Below are 11,218 nucleotides of genomic sequence, written 5' to 3'. Positions count from 1 at the left end.
TACATCACTGGGCACATCTCCATGGATGTGCAACTTGACTGCTGAAGGAGAACTTAGCCTTAAAGGAAATGTCATCTTCAACAAGACAAAACTGAATGTACTTGAGGCGAGGAGAAGAGAGAGAGGAGAGTAGTGGCAGCTAATTTTGATAGTTTGACAATAACTTGTAGCAACTGAGTTAGGCTTTCAGGCTTAAATGCAATGGGAACTAGCGTTTAGGCCTTGTTTCCCATATCTTCAAAAAAATACAGTGCTATTGGGTGCTACAGGGACACTGTTGTGCAACAGTGGGCATAATGGTGGACCTTGATGCTCAACTTGCTGGGTGTGGAGTTACCTACAAGATAGGTCAACTTGACTGGGTGTCGAATTACCTAAGAGACATACTTCGAAGTGTACCTATGAGAGTCTTTCCAGAGAAGTTTACCTTCGGAGGAAAGACCCACCTTACCTGTGGTGACACCATCGCAGGGCTGGGGCCCTGGACTGAGTAAACAGGTAAGCAGGAGAAAGTGGGTGAGGCACCATCATTCATCTCTCTTTGCTTCCCTACTGCAGGTACAATGCTGCCTTAGGCTCCCTTCACCACACCCCATGGCCATGAAGGAGTAATGTCCCTTTAAAAATAAGCCTTCTTTCTTTAAGTTTCTTCTGAGGACTATTTTGCCACAGTGAGGCAAAAAGTAACTATGACATTGGACAGTGACCACGTGGCAGGAGCTCACAGGATCAAATGGTGTCCAAAGAGATGGGACGCCAGACTACAGAAGCAATTGCTGCTTGTTGTGGTTTAGATCCACAGACTTTGGAGCTCCTCTCCAACTCTCAGACCCTGCATTCTTAGAAGCATAGCTGTGTGCAAATCCCCCTTACCAGGGCTGACCTGATCCAGTGTGGAAATGAGGTGGGGTGATTATGCAGGTGAAGGACCTGGGAATTCCTTCCCAGTTAGACCTCCCCCATGCAAACAGCTTGGTTTTCAAGTAAAGCACTAACTGCGTGGGCGGTGGGTGGTGGCAGGGTGAAAGAGCTCCTCTGAGACACCCTGGGAAGGGACAGATCATTGCAGTCGGCTTCCTTACCTTCACACCCAGCTGGCCTCAGGCACTAGAGAGAGCCCATAAAAATCTCAAAAGCATAGAATAGCATGCCCTGAAATTTAATGCTCAGAATATGGGCCTCTTTGGCTCCTCTGTGAAGGCTTCAGTCTGAAATTGCCAGCCCGGATTCACAAGATAGCCTGGGGTTCACTCAGTAGGCAGACATCTCAAGTATTACACTGTGTTTAAGATAAAAGAAGGTGATTGGGCATATAATTTAGTGGTAAAGCAGTAGCCTAGCATGCCTAACACCCTAGGTTTAAACCCCAGTAACATACACATACATATACCACAAAAAATTAAAAGTTTTTTAAAATTTAATTTAGCTAATTATTTGCCTATTCCTCCCTTCCTTTTTTATTTAATTATTTTTGTTTTTTGTGGTTTTTTTTTTTTTTTGAGACAGGGTGTAGCCTTGGCTCTCCTGGAACTCACGCTCTGTAGACCAGGATGGCCTTGAACTCACAGAAATCCCCAGAGATCCACCTGCCTCTGCCTCCCAAATTTATTTAAATTTTAATTTAAGAATAGGTAGCATTGGGAGTAGGGATTTAGCTCAGTTGGTAGAGTGTTTATCTAGCATGCACAAAATCCTGGGTTAGGTCCCCTGCTTGTGGTGGTTCATACCTGTAAGCCCAGCACTGGGGAGGTGGGAGTGGAGGCAGAGGCCAGCCAGAGAGGGCTACCAGAGTGGAACCCTGTGAAAATACAATGAAACAAATCAAGCAAGAGATTAGGTTCTTACTCCACTTTGATACTGCTGGAGGTCAGAAAATGAATCTCCAAACTGTGGTGGTTTGACATGCTGGGAACTTTGAATCAACAGGCCTTAGAGGTCTTTAGAAGCAGCTCAGAACCAAGGTGTCTCTGATCTTCTCTGTACCACCTGCCTCTTGCCCTTGCTCTTTCCCAGTATGTATCCAAGAAGCCAAAAATACTTCTTATCCAAAGCAGGTCATAGGAAAGTATTCCTCTAATTTCCCCTCAGCTTCCTGTATAGGGGCTGTGTTATGGTTTAAATAAAATGGCAGAGTTCCTCAAGGGGCCTGTGGACCACGAGGCGCAGGCAGGGATTTGCATGACAGGTGAGAGACAGAGACCTATTAGGCACGCCATGCAGAATGAGGTTAGATATTTATTTAGTGGGTTATGGAAGGGAAGGGAAAAAAGGGAAGGGGAGAAGTGGGAAGAGCAGAGAGAGAGAGAGAGATGGAGAGACACAGAGAGAGACAAAGAGAGAGAGAGGAGGGGGAGAGGAGAGGAGCCATAGGCAGCAGCTACCTTTTTGGGAGAGAGAGAGATGAAAAAGAAGGTGCTCAGGCTGGAAGCAGAAGGAAGATCTGCTTGCCTCAGCTGACAGGGAGGGAGCAGGCAGGGTTTGTCTCTTAAAGGGACAGGACAGACCATTACAGGCTGGAGATGAAGAACTTCTGGGTAACCCTGTGCAACAGGCAGCTCTTCCAGCATGATCCTGATCCATACAAAAGGAGGAAGAGAAGGCTGCGAGTCAGAGGCCAGGAGGATCTGAATAGCCAGGCCTTCCCGGGTTCATCTGTGCACCCACATTTCTCAACCTCTATCCAGGAAAGAAAGGAAATGAAGTCTCTGGGGCAAGAGAACAGAGTTTTATTATTTCAAAGCCAAGTCTGAAAAATAGCTAAATAAATAATTATGTCTTTTTCAGAAGAAGGAGATTTTTACTGTTGTTGCTGTTTGATACAGGGTCTCTCTTAGCCCTGACTGTCCTGGAACTAACTATGGGGACCAGGTGGCCTCGATCCATCTGCCTCTGTCTCCCGAGAGCAGGGAATTAAAGGCATGCACCACTGTGCCCAGCGAGAGGAGTTTACATATAATCTATTGAGACTGTATTCCAGCCAGCCTTTCCCATAGGCATACTTATTTTTCACTTATGCTGGGATTGAAGACCTTGGATATTTATTTGACCTTTAAGCATTATACATATTTTGATATATAATTTTGAAAATTTGATGTCGGTTCTTACTATGTAGCCCTGGATGCCCTTCAGCTCATTGTGCAGATTAAACTGTCCTTGAACTCACAGATTTCTGTGTTCCTCTGCCTCCCAAGTGCTGGAATTAAGGGTATGCATCACCTCCCCCCCAGTTGGTTAATTAATTCATTTATTTAGTTGGGTTTTTAGACAGGATCCCTCTATGTGGCCCTGGTTGTCTTGGAACTCACTATATGAATCAGGCTGTCCTTGAACTCATAGAGATCTGCCTGTCTTTGCATCTCAGTGCTGAGATAAAAAGCGTGTACCACTCCACCCAGCATTGTATTTCTTTATTTTTTATATTTTCATGAGTGTGTCAGTGTCTATGTGTATGCTGTGTGTGTCCAGGGAGGCCAGAAGGAGGCTCTGGATTCCCTGGAGCTAGAGTTACAGATGTCAGTGAGTCAGCTGATGGAGGTGCTGTGAACTGAACTCGGTTCCTCTGGAAGAAGAGCAAGTGCTCTAAACCATTGAGCCACCTCGTCAGCCCCATCAACTACTTCCAGCTGAACAAATAGTGCTTTCCTGGACTGCTGAGCTATGGGTTCTGAAGCTGAGTCTAAGTCGTGGAGGACAGAGGACAGATGTTAATATATGTGGTGGTGATTAAAGACAGAACAGCCTGGTATAGTGGCACACCCTGCTGATCCCAGCACCAGGAGGTAGAGGCTGGTGGATATCTGTGAGTTCAAGGCCAGCCCGATCTACAGGGGATGCTTTCAAAGAAGAGAGAGAGAGAGAGAGAGAGAGAGAGAGAGAGAGAGAGGAGAAACAGAAGGGGGAAGGAAAAAGATCTCTATTAATTCTGCTTTCATGGAATCGGGTGAGCAGCTTAATCTAACCCAGCATCAGTCTTTAGTTCCTCATTGCAAGGTTGGGGTCGCGTGCCTGCACCACAGAAGTGGGTTGGTACTGGAAGAACCGTGTAAAGAACACTGTGTGAGAATCCTGCAGCAGCGACTGCCTCCAGAAGAAGCTGCCTAGGAGGATGGAGGTGAGGTCAGCTCATGGCAACTGGGAGCGGGAAAGACTGCAGAAGGGAAACCCCAAGAGCAGAATGGTGCCAGGTGCTTCCTACCGGAGAAGACACAATGGAGGGGCCAGAAGCTCAGAAATGGGAGAGCAGATGTGCCTAATTTTTTTGGAGAAATGTTGAGTACTGAGTGTCGCGACCTCTCTCTCCCAGCTGAAGTTATCAGGAAAGCAACTCTCCGAGTCCCAGTTTGCTCGGTCACTGATTTAACTAATTAATTATGTGTGGACGCTGAAAAGGTGGCTGAGATCTGATGCAAGGGTTCTGAACAGTGTGCTCCCACGGGTGATAAGGGTTGTCAGTGGTCGCTGTCATCACGTCACAGATGGATGACGGATAAGCAAACCACAGTGAATGCTAAGGTGTGTGCCTGTGGGTGTGGATCTCAGTCTCTTTGGGTGGATCTGTCCTTAATTGTATTGTTATTCTCGTACACTTGTCCCCAGCCAGGAATTTGATAAGAAGCCTTTGTTTAAATCCCAGGGCCTCGAAAGCATTTAAATGTCTGGGTTACAGAAACCGAGGTGTGTGCAGATCTGAGCTGAGGAGCCTTTACGTCATTAAAAGACAGTCTGAGAAGAGGAACCTGTTTGTCTTCTACAACTGTGCTACTCCCAAGAGTTCCCTGTAAGCTGTGAATAAACCAAGGCCGACGCCTTCTTCCAAGTTCCTGATGCGGGACTGATTTCCCGGTGCATCCGACGCCAACACGCTCTTTGCTGGGCTGCTCTTTCGCCTCCTCTCCATCTCCTCGCTTTTGCTATGTGCTGTGGACTTTCCTTTCTGTTTTTCAGGTCTCTCCCCATTCCTGACTCCTGCTTCTCTCTCTTTAGTACCTGACCCCCAGAAAGCCGTCTCTGGAGAAAGGACTTGCTTCTAGGAACAGGTTTATTTTCATTTTTAAAATTTATTTATTTATTTTGATATTTTTGAGACAGCAGTTCTCTGTGTAACAGCCCTGGCTGGCTGTCTTGGAACTTACTCTAGAGACCAGGCTGACTTCGAACTCCCAAAGATCCACCTGCCTCTGTCTCCCGAGCACTGGGATTAAAGGCATGCACCAACAGCCCCCAGAAACATTTATTTTTTTATTTTATTTTATGTGCATTGGTGTCTTGTCCTCATATCTGTCTGTGTGAGGGTGTCAGGTCCCCTGAAACTGGAGTTACAGTCTGAGCTGCCATGTGCATGCTGGGAATTGTACCTGGGTTCTTCTGGAAGAGCAGCCAGTGCTCTTAACCACTGAGCCACCTCTACAGCCCCTAGGGACAGCTTTATTTTAAACACAGTGGCAAGCTCTTAAGCAAGGAGGAGGACAAACTCAGCTTAGAGACAAGGCATTAGTGAGGCTCTAGCAGAACAAAGCCTGGATTTTTTTTCCTTCACCACAGGCTCAAGTTTCTTTTTATTTGTTTGTCTGAGACAAGTCTAACTACTACACTGTGCTCACAAGGCCAGGAATTTACTGTCTAGCCCAGGCTGGCCTTGTACTCACGATACTCTTGATTTAGCCTCTCTCTTTGGAGCTGGGATCATAGATGGGTGGGTGCTGCCACATTCTCTTGGGCCTGTATTCTGCAAATAAGAGACGTTTTTGGCATAACAGAAACCGAGTGTATGTTTCCTAAATGCATTTTCTTTTCTTCCAGAACAGCAGGAGCTGGGATGCAATGACCCAGAGGAGGGCTGCAAGGCCCTAAGATGTAGAAACACTGGACAGAAGGAGTCCAGGCCCCTGAATGACATGGAAGAATAGAGCCCCAGTGTTGTCTGCCCTGTCCCCTACTTTGTGACTTAACTAGCAATGAGTTTGTATTCTCTAAAATCGCTGAAATAGTGAGGTTGTTTGTTACGGCAATCACTTTCCCTTGGTTGACTCACCCATTAAAATTGAAAAGTGCTAATGAAAAGACTCCATTTGACCTTGAAGAACGGGCAGGATAGTGCACGCAATTTCCTAATAATTGTAACTCACCTAGTGGGGAGCGGCCAGTCTTCTCCAGTTTACACTGCACCTCAGGACTTGTACGTTTTCACAGCACTCCTGCGGTGTGGTATTGATCTGTGGGAGATACCGGAAGCCTTGTGATAGAGATCCTCGCAGTCCCAGCTCCCAAGAGCGATGGGTGGCAACTGCTGGTGGACTCAGTTGTCCTGCATCTAAGAGGAAGTCAGGAAACCTAGTAGGCAGGTCAGGGCCTACAGAAATGTCTACAGTGGCCAGAGAATAAGAAGTATTAGAGAACATGATTTGTGCTTCCTTTGATTAAGTGCAGGACACTCCAGAGAGATTGAAAGCACAAAGACAAGAAGTGACAAAGAGGGGTCCCTTCTGTAAATGATCGGGACCCCCACACGGGATCAATGTGGCTTCTGTTTTGATCTCTAGAACACTTTCTCTTCAGAGAAGGCACAGTCTCAGGTGTGACAGGCTGTTCCAGGTCACCCCTCTCCAGTCACCTTTCCTTGACTTTCCTTGGAGGCGAGCCAAGTTTGGAAGCCAGGGAGGCCTGGGGAATCTGCACCTTCTGCAGTAACCTCAGTGGGCGTTTTGGCATCCGAGATATTCAGTCCACCTGCTAACTAGAGAGAAACTCTCACAACAGGATAAGTAACCTGATACCTCTGGTGACTGCTTAGAGTTTTTTCTTTAAATTGAGAGAAAATCAGTAGGCAGAGGCAGGAGGGTCGACCTACGTTCCTCAAACTCAGTGAATTCCAGACCAGCCTGGATGAGAGCGAGACTCTGCCCCTCAAAGGTCCTCAAAAGAACAAATGAAATAAACTGAAAAAAAAAAAGGCAGGCTAAGTTTGAGAGCTCTGCTTCTGAGCTGCAACTCTTATGTTCAGATGGGGGAAAACGTGACAAGGAGCCGTCGGAAGGGGACAAGACAAACAAAATGGATGAAAGCTGTGGGGGGGGGGCAGAGAGGTCGGAGGCTCTCAGCATCTGCTTCCCTCTGCAAAGCTCTTGGCCAAAGCTGGGTTGCTGAGTACATGCGGCACTTGGAGCAGCCTTACAGTTTATGTTTTTGTGTGTGGTTTATCCATGTGCATACATGCATGCGTGTGACTGTGTATGTAGAATGAGTCCAGAGGTTTTTCTGGGGTATCTTCATGTATCTTACTTTTTTTTCTTAGTTTGCTTCTTATTGTGTGATGAGATGCTGTGAACAAACCAAACTGTGGAAGAAAGTGTTTACTTCATCTTACAACCACCAGGTTACAGACAATCACTGGGGGAAGTCAAGACAGGAACTCAAGCAGGGAGGAACCTGCAGGCAGGAACTGAAGGAGAGGCCAGTGGGGAATGCTGCTTACAGGCTTGCTCTCCGTGACTTGCTCAGTCTGCTTTCTCACACAAGTCAGGACCACCTATCCAGGGGTGGCACTGTCTCCAGCGGGCTGGGCCCTCACACGCACAGCAATCATAAATCAAGAAAATGCCTCGCAGGCTTGCCCAGAGATCAATCTGATGGAGATGGAGGTACTTTCTCAACTGGGCTTTCCTCTTCCCAGAAGACTTGAGCTTCTGTCAAGTTGTCAAACAACAAGATGACCACAACGACAACAATGACACAAAACCTAAGCAGCGCACTCACTGAATCTGGAATTCACTGCTTCTGCTAGTCTGGCTGGCCGGAGAGCACCGGGATCCTCCTGGCCCCCAACCAATACTGGGGCTACAGGAACACACAACCATGCCTGGCTTTTTATGCAGCACAGACAGTGCAGACGATCTGAACTCAGGTTGTCATGCTTGCCCAACAAGCCCTTCACACTGAACCATCTCCCTAGATCAGCGGGTCTTAGCCTTCCTAATGCTGCGACCCTTTAATACAGTCCCCCACCCATAAAGCTATTTCCCTGTCACTTCATGACTGTAATGAATTGTAGTGTAAACATCTGATTTACAGGGTATCTGATATGCAACCCCCAATGGGGTTTTGACTTTTGACCCACAGGTTAAGAACCACTGCTACATCCTTGTGTGTTTTTTACTGAGACAGCCTCTCCCAACCACTTCCCCTTCTCGGTTTTGTGAGACAGGTTTCTCTGCATAGCCCTGGCTGTTCTGGAACTCACTCTGTAGACCAGGTTGGCCCCGAAACTCAGAGATCCTCCTACCTTCTGAGTGCTGGGATTAAAGGCATGCTCCACCACTGCCTGCTGAGATAGTGTCTCCTCAGATAACCCAGTCTGGCACTGAACTGGAGCTCCAAGGCCTCAGCTTCCTGAGTGCTGACTTTGCAGGCCTGTGTCACCTAGCCTGGCTGGAGAGCTTTCAAACTGTGATATGCACAACTTCAACTCATTTCAATTCCAGAAGCAGGGGCGCTCCTGGAGTCTGCTTCTTCTCTTCCCTACTGTGTCGACTTCCTGTTCTGGGCCACCTCAGCCTGTCGGGGTCGCCAACACCAGTAGTCACTTCTCTGACTGTGTTCTGAGGAGCAGCTCTGACATCAGGCAAGCAGCTACTGGGTTGTTGTGACTTGTAGTGCTTCTTTTCTTGGATGACCTACATTGACATAAAATAAGGCTTTTCGTCATATCCAGAGACGTTGGCAAACTGTAAATATTTCAATTATTAGAGATCACTGAAAGAATTAACACATAAGGGGCCGGTGAGATGGCTTAGTGGGTAAAATTGCTTGATCTGAGTTCAGTTTCTGACACCGACACAGTGGAAGGAAAGACCCGATCCTCCAAAATATGCATGTACTCATCACACACATATATACACAAAAATAAACGTTAAAAAAGAATTAACACATAATTCATTAAGCCATTAAAACTATTATCATTATTGTGAGGTGTGGTGACTCCTTTTAATAACATTTTTATTTATTTTTATGTGTACGGGTGTTTTACCTCCATGTATATCTGTGCACCATGTATGTGCCTGATGTCCGAGGAGGCCAGAGAGGGCACTGGTGGAGTTACAGATGGTTGTGAGTTGCCATGTGGGTGCTGGGAATTGACCAGGGGGCTTTTGGAAGAGTAGTCAGTGCTCTTAACTACCGAACCATCTCTTTAGCCCCCAAATTACTAATTTATTACTCGGTAAGTTAAAAAGTTAAGCTTTTAATAACAAGCCAGTATACATCTTTAATCACAGAACTTGGGAGGCAGAGGCAGGCAGATCTTTGATTTCCAGGCCAGCTTGGCCTACATAGTGCGACCTGGTCTCAAACAATAAGACACCAATCAAAAGGACACTATAACACCGATGAAACACTGGTTTCCGGTGCTCAGGGCTTTGCACATTTACTTTGACTCTCAGAACAGGAGCTATCGGCATTCAGCAGACGGTAATGGAGACCTGCCTAGATAAACAAGAAGCTCCAATTTCAAGCTGTTGTAACATTTTCGGCATTCATGCACTAAAACGCCGATCTGGTGCCCGTGGGTGAGAAACCAGTTGGCTCCTATGGATACCTGAGACCAAGAAACCCACATCAGAGCCTCAGCGCACTTAAGTCCACACTTAAGACGGGGAAAAGAGCCACTGTGTGCTTTAAAAGGATAGTATGTATCATTTAATTCTCTCAGCAAGAAGGAGATAGCAACATTTTCCTTTTAAGAGAGCCTGTCAGGTGTGGTATTGCATGTCTGTAATTCCAGGGCGCACGAAGTGAAGGCCGGAGGATTAGGGGTTCCAGGCCAGTTTCAACTGCGTAGTCAATTTGATTCCAGTCTGTACTACAATGATCTCAAATATATGTAATTTTAAAAATTAGTAAATACTTTTTTTTTTTTTTTTGAGACAGAGTTTCTGTCTGTCCCGGAAATCACTCTGAAGACCAGGTTGCCTCTGCCTTCCAAGTGCTGGGAATTTTAAAAGCGTGTACCACCAGGAAAAGCATGTGCAACCACACCTGGCCATAGATAAATAAATTAAATAAATAGATAAATAAAATGAAACCTGGTGTGGTGTCCCGTGCCTGTAATACAGAGGTTTGGAGGTGGCGGGTGGGGGTGGGGAGAACAGAAGTTCAAGGTCATCCTCACCTACAAAGTCAGTTCCCGTTAAGACCCTCGTCTCAACAACAGGGACAGACAAAGCCAAAGCTCAGTGACTTGCCAAGATGGCCCTGGCAGTAAATAGCACAAGTAGGCTTCAAATCCAGTTTGTCAATTCCAAACCCACGCGAACTGAACTTCCCAGCCCGCGCCTCCCTAACTACCGGCTTTCTCGTTTCAGGCTCTCCGCACACCGGTCGGACCGCCTGCTGAGGAAGAGCGACTCTGCCTGGCGCGGCGCGGCCGAGCCGGTGACAGGCGGTAGCGGGTGCCTCCTCCCAGCCGTGCTCGCTGCAGGTCACACCTTTCTCGCCCGCGGCCCCACTCGCGGCCAGCAGCGAACTACACTTCCCGGCAGGACGCGGCGCGCGCACGCGCACGGGGGGCCTCCGCCATGGCGACAGTGCTGTCCAGAGCGCTCAAGCTCCCGGGTAAGGAGTCTGCAGCCCGGCGACCACGCTTGGGAGGCCTGGCCTGGGGAGAGGGGCGGGCGAGGCTCGGCGGGGCCTGGCTGTTAGCCGGGAGGGCTAAAGCGCTCGGGGGACGGGAAGGGGCGCCGGGGTGTGGGTCGGGGGCGCTCGGGGACACTTGGGGACTCGCGGGACTCCCGGGACAGAGACTGCTGGAGGCGCGCGGGGCCGGGTCGGGGGCGGAGGGGCGCGACGGTGACTGTCAGGTCAGAGAGCCTGTCGCCGCCGTCTCCCAGGGAGGGCCGGCCACCGGAGCATCCTTCCCTTAGCGCCGGGACTCGCTGCTGCGATCTGGGGCTGGACCAGAGGGGGAGCCGGGGGCTGCAGGACTGTAAGTGAGTGGCCTGGGCGGAACAGCGTCTCCGCTTGCTGACAGCCGCCTTGCACCAGCGAGCCAGCCGAGGCAGGTGTTCCCCTTCCTCCTGGGTGGAAGAGGAAGGCGAAGAGATTAGGAAAATGGCTAATTGAATCGCACGGGGGTCACACAGCAGGGGGTTATGCTGTTTGAAATGTGCTGTTTGATCCAAGGCGCATCTATCCTGTCGTTAGCAAATTTTAGACATTTAGAGCTATC

General features: G+C 48.3%; 1 protein-coding gene and 1 long non-coding RNA gene across 3 annotated transcripts in view; one reads left to right on the top strand and one right to left on the bottom strand.

The window, feature by feature from the left end:
* Window positions 1–1,143: 1,143 nt before the first annotated feature.
* On the bottom strand, window positions 1,144–10,500 carry LOC148122541 (uncharacterized). Its single transcript, XR_015737419.1, has 5 exons — window positions 10,163–10,500; window positions 8,279–8,669; window positions 6,126–6,212; window positions 1,728–1,798; window positions 1,144–1,279 (listed from the first exon to the last, which is right to left on the bottom strand). It is a non-coding gene; the product is annotated as an uncharacterized LOC148122541 (long non-coding RNA).
* The window catches only part of Fam234b (family with sequence similarity 234 member B), a 31,021-nt gene continuing 30,254 nt past the window's right edge, over window positions 10,452–11,218 (top strand). For both annotated transcript variants that reach the window (XM_087904045.1, XM_087904044.1), the window contains exon 1: window positions 10,452–10,605. In XM_087904045.1, coding sequence (XP_087760171.1) covers window positions 10,569–10,605 — 37 coding nt within the window. In that variant the 5' untranslated portion in view covers window positions 10,452–10,568. The remainder of the gene's footprint in view (window positions 10,606–11,218) is intronic.

Source organism: Myodes glareolus, chromosome 3 (genome assembly GCF_982192425.1).
Source record: "Myodes glareolus chromosome 3, mMyoGla1.1, whole genome shotgun sequence".
Classification (NCBI taxonomy): domain Eukaryota; kingdom Metazoa; phylum Chordata; class Mammalia; order Rodentia; family Cricetidae; genus Myodes; species Myodes glareolus.
The sequence above is the reverse complement of the archived record's forward strand: the minus strand, read 5'-3'. Positions and strand labels throughout refer to the sequence as shown.